The sequence below is a fragment of the Canis lupus genome, chromosome 18, assembly GCF_003254725.2.
Source record: "Canis lupus dingo isolate Sandy chromosome 18, ASM325472v2, whole genome shotgun sequence".
Lineage (NCBI taxonomy): Eukaryota > Metazoa > Chordata > Mammalia > Carnivora > Canidae > Canis > Canis lupus.
In genome coordinates this window covers 6,681,744-6,704,448 of record NC_064260.1, presented here as the reverse complement: position 1 = coordinate 6,704,448, position 22,705 = coordinate 6,681,744, and the positions used below count along the sequence as shown (strand labels likewise).

The 22,705-nt window shown below is 38.6% G+C and overlaps 1 protein-coding gene across 5 annotated transcripts in view; it reads left to right on the top strand.

Annotated features, from left to right (window-relative positions):
• The window catches only part of HECW1 (HECT, C2 and WW domain containing E3 ubiquitin protein ligase 1), a 448,536-nt gene that overhangs the window by 368,727 nt on the left and 57,104 nt on the right, over positions 1-22,705 (top strand). For all 5 annotated transcript variants that reach the window (XM_049096371.1, XM_025449281.3, XM_049096372.1 and 2 more), the window contains 5 exons: positions 5,170-5,304; positions 13,672-13,777; positions 14,692-14,788; positions 21,042-21,125; positions 21,791-21,900. In XM_049096371.1, the coding sequence (XP_048952328.1) occupies positions 5,170-5,304; positions 13,672-13,777; positions 14,692-14,788; positions 21,042-21,125; positions 21,791-21,900 (532 nt within the window). The remainder of the gene's footprint in view (positions 1-5,169; positions 5,305-13,671; positions 13,778-14,691; positions 14,789-21,041; positions 21,126-21,790; positions 21,901-22,705) is intronic.

Below are 22,705 nucleotides of genomic sequence, written 5' to 3'. Positions count from 1 at the left end.
AAATGGAGATTCAAAATGATGTTTTTCATAACTATTGGGTTTTTTTTTAAGATTTTATTTACTTGAGAGAGAGTGAGAAAGAGAGAGAGCATGAGTGGGGTGGAAGGACAGGGGGAAAGAGAGACGCAGACTCCCAGATGAGCAGGGAGACAGATGGGAGGCTCAATCCCAGGACACTGGAATTGTGACCTGAGTCCAAGGCAGACGCTTAACCAACTAAGCCACACAGGCGCCCCAACTATTGGGTTTTATTTTATTTTTTTTTAAACTATTGGGTTTTAAATAAAACTAAGACCTAGAAACCATTGAGAAATTATTGAAAATGCATGTGACTGATACTTAATAAAACATGTGATATAGAAAGACTGTACTCAAAGGATTAGCACATTGGTTTTTATTATCAAATGAGAAAAATAAATATTAAAAATATAAGCTTTCAAATCAATAACTTAGAGAAGGTTAAAAAGCAACAGTAACTAAAGCAAACTTCAAACTTTCAAACTTTATTTGAAAATAAAAATCCAAAAGTGTGTGAATGGGAAAACAACATAAGAAATAAGTATGACCCTTGTTTTAGAAGAGAAATAAATCAATCTAAAGAAAATAGTAAATAAAACCAAGAAATGAGTGATAAGAGATGCAGAGACATTTTAAAAAGAAAATGCATACCTATATATGCATAATATATAAATAAATAAAAGAAGAAAATCTATACTTCTCCTTCTCCTCCACACTGGCTCATGCTCTTTTGTTTTCTCTCTCTCTCTCTCTCTCTCTCAAATAAATTTTTTTAAAAGATTAAAAAAAAAAAACCTTGAAAATCTAAAATGGGCACCTGTGTGGCTCAGCATAGAACCTGCTGCTCCCTCTGCCTGTGTCTCTGTCTCTCTCTGTGTGTCTCTCATGAATGAATAAATAAAATCTTTTTAAAAAAAGAAATCTAAAAGAAATGTGTAATTTGAAAGTATGTGTGATTTAAAGATTGACTTGAGAAATATAGCAAGTTGAGTGGACTTATGGAATAATTTGGAAAATGCAACAATGAATTACTTACCCAGGCCCAGGTATCTTTATGATCTACTCCAGAAAGTAGGAAAAAAACAGAAACAGCATAGGTCATTTTTTTGAAGCAATCATATCTTTGCTCATGAAACCAGACAAAAAGCAAAAATCATTGGCACAAAGTTCAGTAAATTCTCACCATGGAGTATTACTCAGCAATAAAGAAAGAACAAACTACTTGTTCAATAGCTTAAGTGAAGCTCAAGGGAATTGTGCTGAGTGAAAAAAAAAAAATCCTAAACAGTCACATAGTGTGTGATTTCATTTATAGAATATTCTGGAAGTGAGAAAACCATTCAATATCTTGACTGTGGTGGTGGATACGTGAACCTACACGGGTGATAAAATTGCATGAAACTAAACATACACACACATACATACAGATAAATGCAAGTTAAAGTAGAGAAATCTGATTAAAAAAAAAAAAAAAAGGGAACTGGGACACCTGGGTGGCTCAGTGGTTGAGCATCTGCCTTCGGCTCAGGTGGTGATCCCCGGGGTCCTGGGATCAAGCCCCACGTCGGGCTCCCTGCATGGAGCCTGCTTCTCCCTCTGCCTGTGTCTCTGCCTCTCTCTGTGTGTCTCTCATGAATAAATAAAACCTTAAGAAAACAGAATAAAAATATAAATGAAACTGCAGACAAAACTCACCTGACTTCCAAAAAGTTCATATTAAAAAGTAAAGTTGAGGGTCTGGGTGGCTCAGTCAGTTAAACCTCTGACTCTTGATTACGGTTTAGGTCATGATCTTAGGGTCATGAAATCAACTCTTGCATGTCCTCCAAGCTGGGTATGAAGCCTGCTTAAAAGTCTTTCTCTCTCCCTCTCCCTCTGCCCCTTCCATCCCTCCCCCTACTCATGCACACACCTCTCTCGAAAAAAAAATAAAATGTGAAGTTTAATTAGACACTATATTAAAAAAAAATGATCCACCGCAATTAAATAGGTTTTCTCTCAAAGATGTAAGGCTCCTTCACTACTAGTAAATCTATCACCTGTAGTATAGTAACCAGTAATTTTTTTTTTAAAGATTTTATTTATTTATTCATGATAGTCACAGAGAGAGAGGCAGAGACACAGGCAGAGGGAGAAGCAGGCTCCATGCACCGGGAGCCCGACGTGGGATTCGATCCCGGGTCTCCAGGATCGCGCCCTGGGCCAAAGGCAGGCGCCAAACCGCTGCGCCACCCAGGGATCCCCAGTAACCAGTAATTTATAGGAGAAATTTTAGTTGAGCACTCTAAGAAATGCTCTAAAAATGCCATAAAAGTACATGATAAAAATAAAGTACACATTTATATTTCAAAAATAAAACATAGTTTTAGTAAACTAGGGATGTAAATATGTTTTCATGACATTATAAAGGCTCCTTTAACATAATGAATGAACCATATCCTCTTTTACAATGGAACCCATTGAAATCAAGACGATTGCAGCTGCCATTTCTTCTTTACTATTGTTCTAGAAGTTCTCACCAATATTACAAGAATGGAAATTTTTTTTTTAAAAAAAAAGGGCCTTTATAAAGGAGACAAAATTATCATTATTTGCAAATTAAAATCAAAGAAGATATACCTAAAGGTGTCCTTTATTTGATAGAAGCACTTAATACTATGAGCAGACACTAACTGAATAAATATTGTAATTATGCCTTTCCTGGGTACTAAGGATGACGTGTTACAAACATTACAGGAAAAGCAGCACTCAGAATAGCAACAGACTCTACTAAATATCTACAGACTCCCTTAACCAAAAATATGTCTTTCAAAGACCACTACAAAATTTTACTGAGAAAAAAGGTCTTGCATAGACATTTTATGTTCAGAAATGGGAAAGGATACATTGATTATTATAAAGAATGAATTCTCTCCAAATCATCTGTAGTCTTAAGGTGACTATAAGCAAAATCCTAACAGAATTTTGGAACTTAATAAAATTTAGATCAGTTTATCTGGAAAAACAAGCAGGCATAGGTACTTTAAAAAAAATCTTGAAAAGATAAATAATGAGAGGAAACTTGTCCTACAGATATTAATAATTAGAACAGTGAAAATCCCACAGATCAATGGAACAAATAAAATAGTCCTGAAACAGTGGTATTCATAAGAATCTATATGTACTAAAATAACAGGGAATGGATGTTTTAGAAAATTAGACTCTTGGAGAAAAAAAATCTAATTACAACTTCAAATTCATACCAAAATAAGTTTCAGAAAATATTCAACAAAAATACAGCTAGAAAAATATAATTAAGCATTGAACCCACTTCTAGATAGAAATGGAGAGATTTGAATACTGAGGAATATATAAAATTCTGTGTAGTGAAACAAAAATCAAAAGCAATTAGAAGGCAGAGGAGTAACTAAACGCACGTATAAGTAATTAAGAAAATCTTAACGTTCCAACAACAAAAAGGGAACAAAGTCAACAATAAGCCAATAAAGAAACTGACCAATAAACCTGTGAGAAAATGTTTGGCTTCCCCTGTAAGCGATAGTTCAGCAGCATTTACCACTCAACATTTTTAGGAGATCTTTCAAATACTTAACATTTATAAAGTCCATGACAAGCATTCATGAACTTATGGAAAAAGGATAAATGTGTACATCACTCATGAAGGTAATTTCTTAATATGGATCAATAAAATTTTTCTAACTTTTAGCCTAGTGATTAACTCAACTTTCAGAAATTTATACTGAAGGATTGCCACATATGCACAAATGTCTTAAGTCTCTTAAGACTTATTTAACTTCAATTTATAAACTTGCAGGCATATAGCTGAATAATAAAAAGGTACCTTCAAGGATTGAATCTCCTATGTCCTATGGGGCTATCTTTTGGTCTCCATAATAAAACCACTTCCTATATGGCTTTTTATGGACTTGTTAACAAGAATATCTAATACTTAAAATTATAAATTCATACTTCCCAAGAATAATTTTCAAGTCTGTATTTGACTTTGACTACTTCTGTCAGGTGGCATCTGAATGTGTCTAAAATGAGCATTGATTGAGGTCTTTAAGAGGAAGTCACCTTCAACACACATTACATTTTGTTCAAGACAGTATTTGAAAGATTGTTTAGTAATACAAAAGATTTATTTTTTTGAAAAGGTACTAATTTTCTTTTTTATGAGAAGTAATTTTAAAGAAAAACTTTTGTCATATATTGGAATGTGTACAGTAATCAGACATGCTGCAAAGATTTATGAACAAGAATGTTAGTTGAAAGATAACTTTTTTTAAAGATTTTATTTACTTATTCATGAGAGGCAGAGACACAGGCAGAGGGAGAAGCAAGCTCCATGCAGGGAGCCCAATGCGGGACTCGATCCCAGGACCCCGGGATCATGACCTGAGCCAAAGGCAGGCACTCAGCCACTGAACCCCCCAGGTGCTCTTGAAGCATTATTTTTAAAATAGTAAAAAAATAAAATGTCCAACGATAGAGGGTACTGAAATTATTATGCAGCCACGAGGCTGAATGCCATGTTATTCTGTGTTACAAGAATGTCTAATAACTTAGGGAAATGCTCAAAAAATAATAAGTGAAAAAAGTCTAACAAAATTATAGGTGCCAATGTGGGGAAAATATGTAGATATTTGTATATTTGCATAAGAAAAGAAAAAACTGGGGAGAAAAAGTCACCAAAATATTTGGGTGATTACTCTTAGATTGCGATATTTGGGATAATTTTGGTTTTCCTCTTAGGTTTTTATCCTTTTAATGTTTCTTTGCAGTGAGACTGTGCTAATTCTATAATCAAAATGAGAGTGCTTATTTTAAAAATAAAATGCTCTGCAAATTATTACTAGTGTTCTTTTAATATAGCAAAGGCTCTATTTCTCTGGTTTTCCATGGTAAATAAGAGCTTATGATCATGACTCTATAGCTCTACAGTGTGACGTGTTTATCAATGACTGATATTGTTTCATTCACCTACTGAGTAAACGGATGCACAGTGCCCCAGTCTTCCATCTAGTTTTGAGTAGATAAAAAGGAGGGGCGGGATAAGCACGAAGACGAGCCCTGTAGCATTCCCTTACATGACTGACCTCATTCTGGATCATTCTCATGCAGTGTGCTTTTTAACTGGTCTGTCTGCAGTCTTTTTTCGTGGACCACAACAGTCGAGCTACCACTTTCATTGACCCCCGAATCCCTCTTCAGAACGGTCGTCTTCCCAATCACCTGACTCACCGACAGCACCTCCAGAGGCTCCGGAGCTACAGCGCTGGAGAGGTAAGACCCGCCAGTCCCCCTGCCATGTTCACAGTCCCACAGTCCCCTCCTGTGATGGAGCCAGAACTATTTTAGTGGCTGGGATCCAGAATTGCCTGCTTCTCCAAGGGCCCTGCCTTATCCACACTGCTCTTTAGAAGAAGGAGGACTCAAGGACACCCAGTGAACTCCCTAGGCCCATCTTCAAATTGCCTTGACCTTCCCTTTTGTCCCAACAATCACCACTACTAAAAATCTGTCTAGCTCAAAGGAGATTGAAATTGCGGTGTCAGGATCCATACACCAGGGCTGGAGCTGAGCTTCCTTAGGCCAGCCAGTCATGTGTGAGTTCTTAAAAGATCATACAGGGTATGACTGACATCAAACTGGATCCTGAAGGAGACATCAATACGATATACATGGACTTTTAAAAACTGGGGGAAATCGCCTGGAGACATGAACACTTTCTTCCCATCCTACCACCTGCTCTTTCCTCGTTTATCTGTTTTCTCTGCCTGCGGTTTCCTTCTGCTGAATCATGAAAAGCTGCCATCCTTCTTAAACACCATGTGCATTGCCTTTCTGAACTACTATCTCTTTATCCTACACCCTTTTCTCGCCTCCTTTCTCAAACCCAAACTCAAAAATAGCTCTTTTCCTCTTCTAGTTGGTTCTCAGCAATATTATGAGCAAATTCCTTTTTATGTCCTTACTGACATTTCCCAGGTTTTGGTACCATCCTAGAAACCATCAGGATCTCAGGAGATTGTGGCCACTGAGAACCATCTCTCCTAAAACAGCTTGTAGAGTTTGCTTTACAATGAGGTAGAAAATGAAAAAGTATTATAGGAAAAAAAAAAAGAAATATATATATGCATATGTGTGTGAGTGTGTGTGTGTGTGTGTGTGTGTGTATACCTCGCCACCCCTCTAAAAGTTATTCCAGGAAGAACTAGGGTGAACCTCTCAGGAGAATTGGGGAAAATAACAATCCACCTGGAGCCTCCAGATAACAAACGTAAGTCTCAAGGGAAGAGCCTGCTCCTGTTGTATTGGCACCAGTTTACTACTTTTTTAGGGGAATCACTCATATGCTCTAACAGGCATAACTGTTTCCAACCAACGGTGCTCATGGTTTAACGCCAATGTGATAAATCAATTTTTTCTTTCATGAGTCATCTTAAGTATTGTTTTAGGATACTGCTGAAAACATGATAATTATTTCTTTCTGCATATATGTAAAATGTGTGCATGACCATGCAGAGAAGAATATTATACATCCCTCAAGAGTTATGTGGGTGTCAGGACATGCAGAGAGTGGACACTCAGCAGCAGACACATTCACACACTATAGAAAGCAGTGCCCCAACTTCCCAGCCCAACATGCATTGTATCCCTCTCTGGTGGCACTTTTTACAACACTTCAGAAAGTACAAGATTTATGAAATAATAGTGGATAAATACAAAATTCTACATCAACTTGAAATACGCCACTTAGTTCATTTAAAATGACCAACCTCTTTGATATTATTAAGGCAATTTCAGCATTAATATAGATTCTATAAAGAAACTGAGTACTGCAGTCAGATTCACTGTCAATAAAAGAAAAAGAAAAAGATAGATTACTCAATGTAAGATGAACCCCCTAAAGATAGAGATCTCTTACATTTATAAGAAATTAACCTGAAAATACAAGTATTAAAACATTTCTGTTGAAACGGGATTAAGATCATGAGTACAACTTGCAGTACCTGTTCTGAAACATTTATTTAACATGACTGAGTAGCCCAAGCACAGTTACATTGAATATCAACATTGAGGGGCACCTGGGTGGCTCAGTAGTTGAGCATCTGCCTTCGCCTTAGGTCATAATCCCAGAGTCCTGGGACCGAGTCCCGCATTGGGCTCCCCATGGGGAGCCTGCTTCTCCCTCTGCCTGTGTCTCTGCCTCTCTCCCTGTGTCTCTCATGAATAAATAAATAATTTTTTAAAAAAAAGAATATCAACATTGATGACAAAGTACCACCTGCATCAGCCAAGAAAGACTATAACACATAACAATGAAAGGGCATAAATGCGCATCAGCCACCTGTATTTTTCCTAATTCATCCACTCTCCAACTGACTCAGTTGATCAGGTTTTCAAACCCCTTCCAATCCTCTGTCTGCCAGTAGCTTTGCACTGACACAAGGAGAAACCAAGAAAAGCAAGAGAGAAGCTGAGACGCAGAGGATATCTGATCCAGAGACGGCATACCAGAGAAAACAAAGACCCAGCCTCTATGAAAATAAATATTTGGTTCCTCCTGCTGTGAGAGCCCATAGCCCAGGGAGTGAGAAGACAGGAGGATCTTGGCATAAAAACAGAAGGAGAGGATGGTGGGAAATATTAATTGTGTTTGCTGTGATGTGAATTTGCTCAACAAACATTGATTACGTGCATGGCCTGCTATGAGCACTGTGGAATGCAAAGAAGTATGAGATATGATCCTTGCCCAGGAGAATTTTATATTCTATGATTGAAGCCAAGCCAAAAAACACAAAGTAACGAGAACAATTAGAATATGACTGAGTGCCAAGAGAGATGTTAGGACAAGTGCCACAGAAGTTCAAAAGAGGCCAAGGAAAGACTCCTTTAAAATAAGGTACCTGACCTAACCCTAGAAAATCGGTAGAATTTAACCAAGTACCAAGGAAGAGGAAGGGCAACCCCACAGAGAGCACCGCGGAAGCAGAGGTGCAGCAATAGGATTGAGAAAGGTCAGTAGAGAGACAATGGATAGTTCAGTGTGACCAAACTACTGTTTCCACTTGGGTTTTGTCTTGGTTTTTGTAAAGCTTTGAATGTCACATGGTTGGCACTTTCTCATGAGCCCACGGAATGAATTTGAGAGAAATAACATAATGATTTTTTTGTAAAATACGGGCTTTAGAGGAGAAGATTATTGGCATTTTGAGGACACTCCTGTAATATGTAGAATTGTCCTGGGTCATTGCAGGACCTCTTTTTCCTGGTCACATCCATTAAATGTCAGGAGTGCCCTCACCTAACCAGTCACTATGACAACCAAAACAAAAAACCAAACAAAATACCTCTAAGCATTTCCAAATACCTCCATGTGGTAAAATACCACTTCAGTTAAGAATTGTATTTTATTAGTCAGGCAAACTTAAATATCAAAAATTCAGGTCACACAGGGAGTTCAAGACCGCAGCTCAGATCTAACTCCCAGTCCAGTGTAAACTAGTATTTTAAGAAGGAGACCATGACAGCCAAGAAGAGGAAGGCAAAGAGCGATCTCCAAGAGAAAGGCCCATTCGGGACCACTGAAGGTTGGCAAAGAGACACAAGACAAAGAACATCTTGTAGGAAGAAGCCTGAGGAGGAAGGGGCAGTCCGTTAGCAGATGGTCCCAGCTCCAGCTTCTCCACAGCAGAGCTATGTGTGTACCATTACCCCTTCCTTTCCTCTCTTGGACCTCAGTTCCCTCATCCGAAAGTGGAGACAAGGCAACTAGGTGGTTGGCTCTGTGATTCTCAGTCTGTGATGCTTGAGGCACTAGGAAGATGAACAGGAAAGCCAGTTGGGGAAGATGGCAGGTTTGCCATTAGATAAGTTGATAATGAGGATGAACACAGTAGGATATCCCATTTGAAATGACAGTTAAGCAAATGGAAATATGAGACTCAAGAATAATCAGTGAATTATTTCCATAATCCATGGTTTTCCTGTATCCATATCAGAGCGACTGGAGGATTTGCAAGAGATGTTTCTTACGCTGCAACCTTAGGAATCAGTATTTTCTGTTCACCTTCATGAGCCATTCTCTTGAGAGCTGCTCAGCAGCGAATATTTTTATCAACTGCATTTAAAGACAGAATTAAAATCAGGAAATCAGTCTATATTCAGGCTCTTAAGTGGTAAGAATTTCCCTCAAAACCCCTGTGATAGATTACTAACAAAGACACTGTCAAGTGTCTTTTAGATTGGCCTTTACATCAAGTGAAAATTTTTCAGGTGGTTTGCTGAAAGCAGTTATCAGGGATATATATAGTACTTTCTGCATAAAAAGATCATTATTTGATACTTTAGACTTCATTTGAGTACAGTGTCACATCTGACTGCAATATACAGAAAAAGTATCCACAGAACAGGCCTATCTCGTCCCATAACATCCAAATGGAAATGGACACAGACAAATGGAAAGAGCATATAGGGCTAGAAATATCAGATCCCATCTCTCTATCAGTAGGAAAATCATTGAAGATCGCATTTGTCTTGTTTATACTGCAATTAGCAATATAAATTAACATTAATAAAGAAGGATAATAGAGCACATTATTTTTATTTCTTTTACCACCTTATCTTGGTCAGGTTAGAAAATCATTAATCATAGAACAAACAGTTCTGGAAGGGACACACAAAAAAGCATAATAGTAGTTGCCTAAGAAAAGGACAGGAATCTGGCAGAAACTGACTTTTCACTTTAAACGCAGAAGTCGCTCTTGGTCATTCTTTATAGTTTGCTTTTTTGATGACAAAAGTTATTTCAGGGCAGCCCAGGTAGCTCAGTGGTTTAGCGCCACCCTCAGCCCGGGGCATGATCCTGGAGACCCAGGATGGAGTCCCCCATTGGGCTCCCTGCATGGAGCCTGCTTCTCCCTCTGCCTTTGTCTCTGCTTCTGTGTGTGTGTGTCTCTCATGAATAAATAAATAAAATCTTTTTTAAAAAAAAGTTATTTCATTGGCTCTGATGACACAGAGAAGTCATCACCCAGGGAGCTTATGCTTAGAGAAGGTAACTTCTGCACTGCTTCTAAAAATTGAAGTTTTCCTCTTGATTCAACGTAACCTATACTTAACCTACAGGTTTGGTTGGAAGTTTATAAAATTCCGACCCCTATGAAAATAAACTTTTGAATTATCAACAGTAGGTAAAGAGTGTAGAAAACACAGACACGGATGGGAAAGAAGTGAAAAGGCGGGTATAATTCCCCATCTAGGGACACTTCGTGGCCTACATAGAAATAAAAGAATTAGTTCCTATTGTCTATGGTTCTGTATCCTACTTTACCAGGCTAGTACCTTGTAGGCTGTTCCTATGCCATTGCAATTCTTCTATATTTTATCATACAGGCCTACCATAATTTAACTCAAGCCTTTCTTTGTACATTATGTTTATTATTCACTTTTCACTATTATAAATATTTTGAACTCAAGCATAGATCTCTCTTTTGTTTCATGAGATAATTCTGAAAACTTTCTTAATGATCTATTTTTAGAATGCAAAACGAATCTAGAGACAAATGCAAATTCATCACTTAGGACTTTCCTCTGAACTCACTATTTTTTTTATCATCAGGCCTCCAGTGAGCATTAGCTGATTACTAATCCAAATTCAGCCTATAACCTGCAATTTTCAATGATGGCTTAAAAAACAAACAAACAAACAAAAAAAAAAAAAACACCAGTTTACATTTCTAAATTGCAACACAAAAGAGAAGCTTGTTTACCAGTCACTGAAAACTATTTTCTGAGCATATCTACTTTTTTTTTTTACTAGAGAGCTAAATGTTTGAAGTTTCACATTTGCAATTATGATTAAAGCTATCTCAACATCAAAAGGGAAAGAAATCTTAAAAGTAGTCCCTATTGCAAACTAGGTTTTAGCCAGTCATAGAATAGTCATAGCATGTCTGGGGAGAGGCAGGCCATGTCTGGGAGAGGGAGGTCCCCTCTTTTTCTCTCCATCTCACACACACACCCAGGAGAAACCCAGTAACACAAAAAGTGTCAAATGCCAGGGAATTCAGTGAGTCATATAATTTTGGTTTTAAATGGAAAATCTATTTTAAGTCATTCTCAGGTTAGGAAAGCAAATGTTAGCATCATGTTTGCAGTGAGATCGGAATCAGTGACTCAGCTGTTATCCAACATTCCTCAGGATGGATCATTTAATACTACTTTAGGGGTACAAGGATCCTAGCATATACTAAACTCTAACCCAACCTCAGAATCTTTTCCAGCCCCGGTTGAAGTTGTCTCCATCCCTATAAATTCTTGGCTCCTAGTTGGATGAGGGTGTGTTCTATTTAACCCTCCCATCCATCCGCATCTGTAGGTTCTCCACTACCTCCTTTACCCTTGGCAGGTGTCTCTATGGTTCAGGTACCCCACATGCCCCACCTTCCCCCTGTGTTGTCTTCTCCATCTCATTCATACTTGGCCTGAAGCACATTCATCAGTGAGTAGTCTGCCTTCAGGGTAGCTGGCCTTCATCTGGTTTCAGAAGTTTTACAATCTGGCTTAGTTTTGCCAGTGAGCAGATGACCTCAGAAGTAGGCACCATTTTTCCCTGAAACATATCTGTAACACATGAATTCCCTGTGGCAGCCCGGAATAGAAGGGAGCCTCTTCCTGTTTCAAAGTGCTATTTATTTCAGGGCAACCCACCAGCAATTAGACACTTTAGCTCAGAGTGTGACAGCAGGCATCACCTGAGTTTGGTACACAGCCATGCCTTCCTGAGGTCTGTTATCAGATCTGTTTCCTCAGTTTCTCTCTGTAATACATCATTTAGATAATCTTCAACTGAGTGGTCTTTCAGATTCCTGTATTCATAGCATCAAAAATATTTCACACACACTTTATTTTTTTTCACACACATTTTAAAGCAGACTGACATAATTCCTTCCAAGGAAAAGTGACCTATCATTTAAGTCCCAGATAGCCTTTACATATTAATTCAAGGAAAAAGAAATGTAGAGACTCAATGCTGCCTATTTTAATAATTAGCATGGCTTTCTTTCATCACTCTGCTTTGCAACCATGTAATTGGGACTGGAAAGTGCTGTTGCAGAAGTACCAGCTTCTAAATCTTGGTGGCTGGCTATCTAGCAGGACAGAGCCGAGGGCTAATGACATCAAATGAGAAGCTTACTACAGTAGCACAGAATCTAGTTCCTTGTCCCTCCAGTAGGCAGCGGGCAAGGAGAAGGACCGGGAGAGAAAGGATGGATCTGCATCTCTACTACTTCCAGAAGAGCAATTCAAAGACTGCCGTACACAGACAGTGAACTGATAGCACATCTCTGCCAAGAAAGGATGTTATCCCTGTCTGTGTGGAGTGTGGAAGTAGGACCCAAAGGAAAACCAGCAATTACCATGTCTTTAATTAGTAAGCCCTTAGTAATCTGTCCTATTTGTCATCTGCAATGTGACACATGGCCTAGTCTTAAATGGCCCCTTTGAGATTGACCTGACGTTTCTGGACTTTGTACTATAAGATCTCACTACCTCTCCTGAATTCTGTGGGAGCAAATTGTATACCGATTTCAGAGGAGGAATCTTCTTTCCTTATTTGTCTAGATGCTTGAGCTTCTTATGAGTATATTACAAAATAATCTTTAATATAATTCTTAAATTTTTTTAAAGCCTATTTTGGCATATTTTACCAAATATCATAGGATGATATTTGATGAGTGGATTCCAATGTGGAAAATTTACAGAGCCTCTGTTTAAGTAGCTTACCCTGCAAGGGCCCTTTAAGGAACAAAAGTACAGAGAATTATGGTAGAAAGTTCATTGTCATGCTCTAGAACTTAGAGGGTTTGTTAAAACTTAAAACTGATCTAAATTTATCATCATAAATATCAGTTTTAAGCTAAGTAAGTTCTGCATTTCATGTAGTTTTGTCAAAATGCCCATCCAAAACCAGGGTATTGGTTGCAGGCTAATAGCAGAAAAGGAGTCAACAAATGCTTTGCAGTCAAGCGTTAGTTGGTATCCTAGTTCTGTCTCTTAGAGTTAAAAATTTTGTAAATAATTTATCTGATCCTCAGATTCCCTGTTTGTAGTCTGGGCTTAATAATGCTTTTCTTTCAGAATTTTGAGAGAATAAGAAGATACTATGTGAAGAGTAGCCAGTACAGTGAATGAAATAATAGGCACTAAGCAAAGAATGGCCACGTGAGGGTGATACGTGCTGTTAAAAAGAGCAAGTCCATTCCACATTCAGTTCTGAAGTTGAGTGCCAACCTTTCGAAATGAAAGCCATAAACTTATCTTTACTGATAATGTTCGTGTAGAATTTATGTCTCTTGAATGTATTTATGAACAGAAATGTTTTTAGTGTATTCAGTATATTAATTTGGTTAACATTTATGACATCTAACACAATCACTTTCTTAAAAACCATCAACCACCCTACTTAGTCTTTCTTTTTTTTTTTAACTTGCTTATTTCCACTCACTTTGAGCATTGTAACTTCATTGCTTTTTTAACTTAGGTGATATCATGATCTTTACCCCTCATCTTGAAAAATTAGTATTAAAAGTCCATCTGAATTTGATAAGATTTCCAATGCTAACAATTTTATTTTGAAATTAGGCTTCAGAAGTCTCTAGAAACAGAGGAGCCTCTTTACTGGCCAGGCCAGGACACAGCCTTGTAGCTGCTATTCGGAGCCAGCATCAACATGAGTCATTGCCACTAGGTATGTATCAAGCTTTGGGGACCCTGGATACCCAATAATTAGGCTGTTTTCTTCTTGTCACGAATCTTCTAATATTCAGAATTCTGTGTTTTCTTTTTCCTCCCCTATAATCTACCCCCACCCTTTGCTTCCATCCCCCTTCTGACCCAATTTCTTTTCCCTTCATTCCTTAATTTGTCCTTCCATCTTCCCTGTCTCTGTTCTCTTCCAGGCCTTGACCTTCTTCTTTATTGTATTCAGTGATTTGTATTCAGTGATTTGTTAGCCAAGTCCAGGAGAGCATAGTTTAAATGAGGTGATGGATCTTGTTGCTATTAGACACAGTTTTTAATTTAGACCTCTCTCCCCAGGTGTGTGTGGGGATAAGTCAGCATAGTCTTCATTCCTAACCTCAGTTACCTCCTGAGGTACATGCCACTTGTATCAAGGGAAATGAGGTGAGAAAGCCCAAATGGATTTGCTTATTTCCATTATCATTCCTGGGAAATCCACCTACACCACAGGTTATAAGGGTCAAGTGCTCAGAAAGGGATTTCTTTGAACTCATAAAGAATCTTTTGCTGTAATAACTATTGAAAATGGCCAAGAGAAGTCAGAAGGAAGAGAATAGAACTCCTCTCATGGAGAGCAATTTTATTCTCCTTCACCTCTTCACACAGGGATGAGTTAAGTTCCTGGAATATTAAGGATAATTAACTTAGATCTGGTTTACTTTTGGTTTGATCTTTTAAAAATGATAATGCTATTATGTCACAGAAAAAAGCCCTCAAGAGCTTACATTTTTTTGATGAGTATGCTATCTGCCCTTCAAAGTCCTTTGCTAACCCTGGTATCAAGCAGCCATTTTCCAACCATTAGAGAAATTATCTCTGGGCTGAAGACTCAACCACAACGTGCACTTTTGTCTGTTTCAGCATATAATGACAAGATTGTGGCATTTCTTCGCCAGCCAAACATTTTTGAAATGCTGCAAGAGCGTCAGCCAAGCCTGGCGAGAAACCACGCACTCAGGTAGGGACTTGTCGCTCACCCTCTAGCTCTGGGTCTCTCCAGCCCGTCTCCCCAGGGGGACAACACCTCTGTGGAGGAAGAGTAGAAGCTTATGATTCATTTTGTTCTCTTGAATACTCAGAAGGAAGGATCCAGGGGATTCTAATGTTCTCTGAAGAGCCACTAACAGAGATAGCCATATTGCCAGGTTCCATATTAACCATACAATGCTAAAATGATTTCCACTGATTCAGAAAGAAATCCAGAAAAAGTAAAATATCTTTCATCAAAAAATTACTTATGTAAAGCATCATATGATTTTTTATTCAAGTATAATTAACATATTAATTGTTATATTAGTTTCAGTTAGACAATATGGTGATTCAACAATTCTAGACATTACTTAGTGCTCATTATGATCAGTGTACTCTTAATCCCCTTCACCTCTTTCACCCATTCCATCACCTACCTCCTCTCTTGTAACCATCAATTTATTCTCTGTAGTTGAGCCTGGTTTTTTGTTTGTCTCTTTTTTCCTTGCTTGTTTGTTTTGTTTCTTAAATCTACATATGAGTGAGATCATATGGTATTTGCTATTCTCTGACTGACCTACTTATTTAGCATCATATGGTAAAGGATCCATCCATGTTGTTGCAAATGGCAAGATTTCATTCTTTTTTTTAGTTCAGTAATATTCCATTGTGTATATATACCACATATTCTTTATTCATTCATTGATGGATTCATACTTGGATTGCTTCCATATCTTGCCTGTTGTGTACATGTGACAATAAACATAGGGGTGCATATATTTTTTGAATCAGTGTTTTCATTTTCTTTGGGTGAATACCCATAGTGGAATTATCAGATCATGTAGTGATTCTATTTTTAATTTTTGAGGAACCTCCATACTGGTTTTTCCAGAGTAGTTCCACAAGCTTGCATTCCCATCAGCACTGCATGTGGGTTCCTTTTTCTCCACATCCTCGCCAACATTTGATTCTTGCATTTTTGATTTTAGCCATTTTGACAGGTGTGAAGTGATAACTCATTGTAGTTTTGATTTGCATTTCCCTGATGATGAGTGATGTTGAGCATCTTTTCATGTGTCTGTTGGCCATCTGTATCTCTTCTCTGGAAAAAATATCTATTCATGTCCACTGCCCATTTTTAATTGGATTATTTAGGGGGTTTTGGTGTTGAGTTGTATAAGTTCTTTATATATTTTGGATATTAGCCCCTTATTGGATATATCATTTGCATATATCTTCTCCCATTCATTAGGTTATTTTTTGTTTTATTGATGGTTTCCTTCACTGTGCAAAAGCTTTTTATTTTGGTGTAGTCTCAGTAATTTATTTTTGCTTTTGTTTCCCTTGCCTATGGAGACATATCTAGAAAGATGTTTCTACAGCCACTGTCAAACCAATTACTGCGTATGTTCTCATTTGGGAATTTTATGGTGTTAGGTCTCACATTTAGTTCTTTAATCCATCTTAAATATTTTTATTTTTAAAATATCATTTAGTGGTAAACCAATTATTAGATTAACATATTAAAAAATAAACCAACCAGCAAACCAAAAGTATTAAAAGTACCATGTGTTCTAACTACTTAAATCTTACTATCCATTAGTGTCATTGTTGCATGAGTGTCCTTGAAAATGAATCACTTCATTTGGAAAGGACAGCCACCCAAAATGATAACAAGATAACATCTCTTAAATCTCACGTTCCAAGATATTCAGGTATCTCTCTGCTTCAGTTAACTGCACAGTGTTTGGGAATCTGGCCATACATGATGGTTAGATGTGTCTTGTTGGAGTTTGAATTCTTGATCAAGCTCTTCGAGACCATTATTCAGAGCATGTTATTCAGTCCAAAACTACCCTTAATCTCCTCAGATACAGATTACCATGTGGGCACTGTGTAGATGCTTTTATGGGTATGTGTATAAAGGATCAGGAAAGGTCTGGGAATACAGTCACTGACTGCCTCGGACTCCTCATCTCCTATTTGGTGGTCTTTTGAATCTAGCTGGCAACTGTGATACTCTGCTTTGACTTCTCAGTGAATCACCAACACCTGAAAATAGCCTCTTTGCAATTCAAATTCATATTACTCCTCCCAGAGTGGATTATTCACTGATCACACACACACACACACACACACACACACACACACACACACAGCTTCACTGACACCTCTTTTCACTGCTTTTTACTCTGTGTGAATTAGAACCACCCGTCCTCCCCACTGCCAGGTCTCCACTCCTCCTTCTTTCTCTATCTCCACACCAAAACATACGCCTCCTCACTTTCTATCTTCCAGCCTTTCTTTTTCCTTCCCTGTCATGGCTGCATTTGGGTGCTCATCATTTCTCTCCTGGATTTTGTAGGGGTCTCCTAGAACATGTCCCCTTGATCTATCACTGTAACAGATATCACCTACCTGTTATAGCCAGAATTACCTTCTTATAGCACAGATTAAATCATGTCACTTCTGGCCTTCAAAAAAAGCTTTCCATTGTATGTGAAATAAAGTCAGGATTTCTCAACACATTTTCCATGGCCCTAACCTAACTCTATCTCAAGCTAGTTTTCCCTTCTAGTGTCTTCCACTTCCACCAAGCAGGCTGTGTCCTCTCCTACTTCTGCCCTCTTGGGAATGGCTCTTCTCTTAAGGACCTCTCAACTCATTTTAAAGGCTCAAACCAAATACAAAGATTCACCAACCTCGGCAAACTTTAATATTTCTTTTGCCTTGTTTTGATAGCATTCCTTTTTTGTCCTTCTCATATATTTTTCCATTATCTCTTGAATACTGTCTGTACTGGTGTAAACTCCTTAGTGCGGGATCTTCCAGTCTTTGCCTTTGTATCACTCTTCCCCTCAGAACCTACTCCTCTACTTTGAAAATAAGCAACACTAATTATGTTTAGAGTGTTTGAAAGATCTTTAGATGAACAGATGAGCTTTAGCATAAGTGATCAGCCCTTCCACTTATGCTCATCTCTGCCCATTACTGTGCCACAGAAGGCAATGCCATACTCAGTCATGTGGCTCATTTATTTGTGGGCTACTCCCTGACTCACAGTATAGCATAATTTAAGGGAATTTCCAAGGGATTTTCAGAGAAGTTGTATGATATGAAAAGTTTCTGAGAGATTGCTACTCTTGAACTTTTTTTCTGTTACTGATTCTACCAATAACTAATGAGTTCAGGGCTAATTTTTTGAGGAATTTGAATTCATCAAAGGCACTGGAGTCTCATTTAAGTCATTTTAAAAGTGAAAATGTAATCCCCTGGGTAAAAGAGTGAAAGTAAACTATTTTCAGTGCTATTACATTGTATCACATTATAACAAAATCCAAGAAGCCTTAAAGGCTTTGTTGCAGTGCAGAATTGTACAATTATGATTTTTCCAGACATGGGGAATTTGGAATTAAGACAACTTGGAATTGGAAAAATCTCAGCAATTATTTAGTATATAAACTAATAACTTCTTTAAGATTAGGGACTCCTTTAAGGACTTGAATGAGAACCCAAATATCTCACCAAAAACAGAAGGCCCAAAGTGGCTAAAAAATATGGAATTAAAAAGAGAGAACAACAAGAGGAAAAATTTGCTTACAGGCAATACAAGAGTCAGGCTTCCAAGAACCAGGAAGCTAGGAACTACTCACTGTGACTGGGCTGGTGGTTGCCCCTGGATCTGATGTGGGGGTGAGTCAGTTCCATTTTAAAGGTCCAAAGATTGAATAGAAAACCTCCTTTCCCCCATAACACTGCCCAGAGGACAAACTTACTGCTTCCTCTGTGGTCTTCAAGTGGGGACTGTGACCCTTGTTCAGCCATTGCTTTTCTCAGGGAGTCATGGATACATGTCTTGAGTCCACAAAGCCAGTGTGAAGGGTGAGTCCTCAGAAAACTGTGTTCAGCAGATAACACAGTGAATCAGAAGGAAGCCACCTAAGGAGAGGGAAGATGGAGCCAGAAAACCTAGAGTTAATGACATCTGTTAACTTTAAGCGTTATGGTAGCAGTGGTCATTCATTCATTCTTCCTCTAAGCTTTTATTGTGCCAGTATTCTGAATCAAGAAGGGCTGTATATGCAGTAGCAAAGCAAACAGACACTGGTCCCACTTTGTATCGTATTTGCTATCTATTGAGGAAGGTAGATGGTAGACAAGTTTGACTTTTATTTTTCTCAAGCCAAATATATAGCTATAGAATGTGTTAGAGGCCAAAAGAACAGGATCAGAATTTAGTAATAAAAGATAGTGACAAAAGAATTTCAAGGATTTCATGTGGATATTAAGTTTTGAGGCCTTTGAGGCCACAAAGAGAGATGTCCAGATGTCAAGGAGGCAGGGAGCTCCACTGAACTGAACCCTAAGGAGAGTTTTGCACTGGAGTTTTCCTGATTGACAAAGGATATATGTAGGAGAGGCAGATGGCATTCTCACCATCAGAGATCTTTCCCAGTTCCAGTGCCTTTGGAATGGGTCCCAGGGCCTTTGGAGGCCCCCAGACCACTGGGTCTACATAAGAGTTTTGTATACATGAAAGAGTGCAATGTCCTGTGGAGAGCCACTGAAAGTCTCAGAAAAGTGGGCTTGGCTTTCTGATACATGGATGTGGTTAATGTGGGATGGTGGGATAACAGAACCACTGCAGTGTGGTGCCACTTTGGGCACTTTGCTGCCTTAGTATAGTTGGCCCCCTTTGGACTTCATTTCCTCAGGGATGCTTGGAACAAAGGGAAACTCCTAGAATGTTCTCTCCATTTTTCCTCCAGCCAAGGAGACCAGGGGCTTACCCATGTATAGGTCCCTTGGGACCACAAGATGATCTGCCCCAGGGGCATTGTCATTGGGAGGACATATAAATTTGAGAGTCCTTTGTGGGGCTGAAGTCAGTAAACCAGGGGAGCAGATCCACAGAAGCTTCCAAACAAGAGGCCTGGAGATGGTATCAGGATTTAGAGGCCAAAGCTCAGAAACATGGGATCGAAAACATAGAGACACACAGAGGGAGACAGGTGATGGAGGAGGCATTGTGCTTACACTCTTGGCTGGGCTTCCACATCCTTCCGCAAAATGATGTGCGGACAGGTCTGTTCCATTTTTCAGAACCTCCAGTCAGAGAAGCCACAATGAACAACCCCCCCCCTCCCCCAGGTTTGGGCAATAGCCTTTATTGCAGTGATACGCTACCTATACTGAGAAGTTGGATTACAACACATTTCTCTGTTTAATCTTATTTTGTAGAGGCCAAAAAGTTTTCCTTTTAAAAAATACACACACCAAAAGGTCAAGCTTATTGTATTGTTGCCTGAAAATATGCAAGTAATGATGAAGATTTGGGCTCATCTTATTATAATCAGAGACAGGAAAAATTTGTATCTGCAGTATTTTTACAAATAGATTTTTAAGAAGTCATACATTGGAGGAAACTGAGTATACGGTATACTGGATGGCTCTGTATTAATTTCTTACAACTCTATATGATTCTAAAATTATCTCAAAATTAAAATGTTAACAAAAAAATAAAGTTAAATATAAAAAAAGCAAATCCTTAAATCTTCTCAGATTTTTGTGGCATCTCTTCAAGAAAGGGAAGAAAACTTCTTTGAAGCATGCACACAATGGAATGATTCTTGGTTGTGGCATTTATAATATTTGAATGCCAGAGACGCAAAGTACCAAGTTCATCGGATCAGAATAATATTATTTATCTCTAAATTCATCGGAATAACTTGTCAGGTTTGAGTTGGAGGTCACGAAGAGAGTCAGAATGCAAATTATAATTAAACTGAGAAATTGAGACCTGTGCTCAAACTGACCTGGAAGACTCGGGTATTCTGGATGCCAGCCCCTCTCTTCCCTGGTGTCGCATCATACATTTTCCATCAGGTGTAAGATTTCTTGAGATGCCCTCTTTCTCTTTCCTCCCATGGCTCCCAAGATGCCGAGAGCCCACAGCAGTCCTCCGGCAGCTCTCCTTACCCACCTCCCTCCTAACTGTCATAGCTGTCTGAGGTACTACGTTTGTTGTGTTCCTCAGCTTCCATCCCTGTAGTCTGAGGAAGGGTGATCCCTTGTAGAGCATCATGGGAACCTGCTACAGGAGCTCAAAATACCACAAAATTCACTGGACATTAGACTATCGCTAGTCAGCCATATTGGCAGGGAAACGAGTCAGAAAGGGTTGTGTGCCCTCGTTTATGTGTTGGTGTGTAATTCTTATTTTCTTTCCTACATTATTCTAGGGAGAAAATCCATTACATTCGGACTGAGGGTAATCATGGGCTTGAAAAGTTGTCCTGTGATGCAGATCTAGTAATTTTGCTGAGGTAAGGGGCTAAGCCTGAAACACTTCTGGAAAGGCTGCTCTGGGCAGTTTTTTTCCACTACTTCTATAGTTGAAACACTCTGCATTTGTTCTAGAGGATTCTAGTAGCTGCAGAGTAGGACCCCCCCACCCTTGTACCTGCTGCCCATTGCCTTCTTTACATTCACAACTGAGGTATCAAGAACTGTGCATAGTACTTAATGGAGACTTTATTATTGCAGGATTAATTAGGATTTAAAATAACACTGAGAATTTGCACGCTGGCATGTGCCTATCTAAGTGAACCTAAGTGCTTTTGTTGCCTTGTGAGACCTGTAACCACTATATCGTAATTCATGAACACTCTCGTGAACAGAAAATTAACTTTTTTCTTTCTTTCTTTCTTTCTTTCTTTCTTTCTTTCTTTCTTTCTTTCTTTCCTTTTCTTCTCTCTTCTCTTTTCTTTTCTTTCTCCTCCTCCTCCCCTTCCTCTTTCTTCTCCTCCCCCTCCTCCTCCTCCTCTTCTCCTCCTCACTCTCCTCCTCCTCCTCACTCTCCTCCTCCTCTCCTCCTCCTCCTCCTCCTCCTCCTCCTCCTCCTCCTCCTCCTCCTTCTTCTTCTTCTTCTTCTTCTTCTTCTTCTTCTTCTTCTTCTTCTTCTTCTTCTTCTTCTTTTCTTACTTTACAGTCTCTTTGAAGAAGAGATTATGTCCTATGTCCCACTGCAGGCTGCCTTCCACCCTGGGTACAGCTTCTCTCCCCGCTGTTCACCCTGTTCCTCACCTCAGAACTCCCCAGGTAACTTGAGTATCTGGCATTCTATCTCCTGTAAGTGTCCATCTGGGTTTCCACCAGATGAAGGTAGAAGAAGAGCAGTAGTATATGTATATGTGTGTGTGTGTGTGTGTGTGTGTGTGTGTATATATATATATATATATATGCACTCTCTTCTCCCCTCTCTCAATTTTCTAGTTGAAACCACACTGTCGAAATTGGGTGTTGACAAATTGCCTGTTTTTGTAATGCCCCCACACTATAATGCATTCTACATTCTTAATTTGAAATTTTTAATAAAAATAATATTTCATGACATGAAAATTATATGAATTGCAAACTTCAGTGTCTATAAATAGAATTTTATTGAACCCCAGTCACACCTGTTTATTTATGTATTTTCTATAGCAACTTTCACACTACAACAGCAGAGCTGAGTAGTAGCGATGAGACCAGAGGACCACAAAAGCCTAAAATATTTACTACCTGGCCCATCACAGAAAAAGTCTACTGACCCCTGCTCTAAATTACTTTTGTATTCCAAAGGTACTCTGCAGGCATTTAGAGGGGAAGAGCCTTTTCTAAAACATTTTGCCTTATGACTCAGAATATTATTAGATACTAATTTTAGTAACTTTCTGTTTAGGTGTAAAGGAATTGCTCAGTGATGTGGTGACTAGGGACCACCATTCTGTCCCCATAAAGATGTTACAGAGTTTTCTTACATGCACAATTGTTCCCCTACAGTTTCCTTTATGTATTAGGATTAATATACTCATGATACAGAAATTCTTTATAGGTATTTTCCATTCCAAATAAGGAAATATGT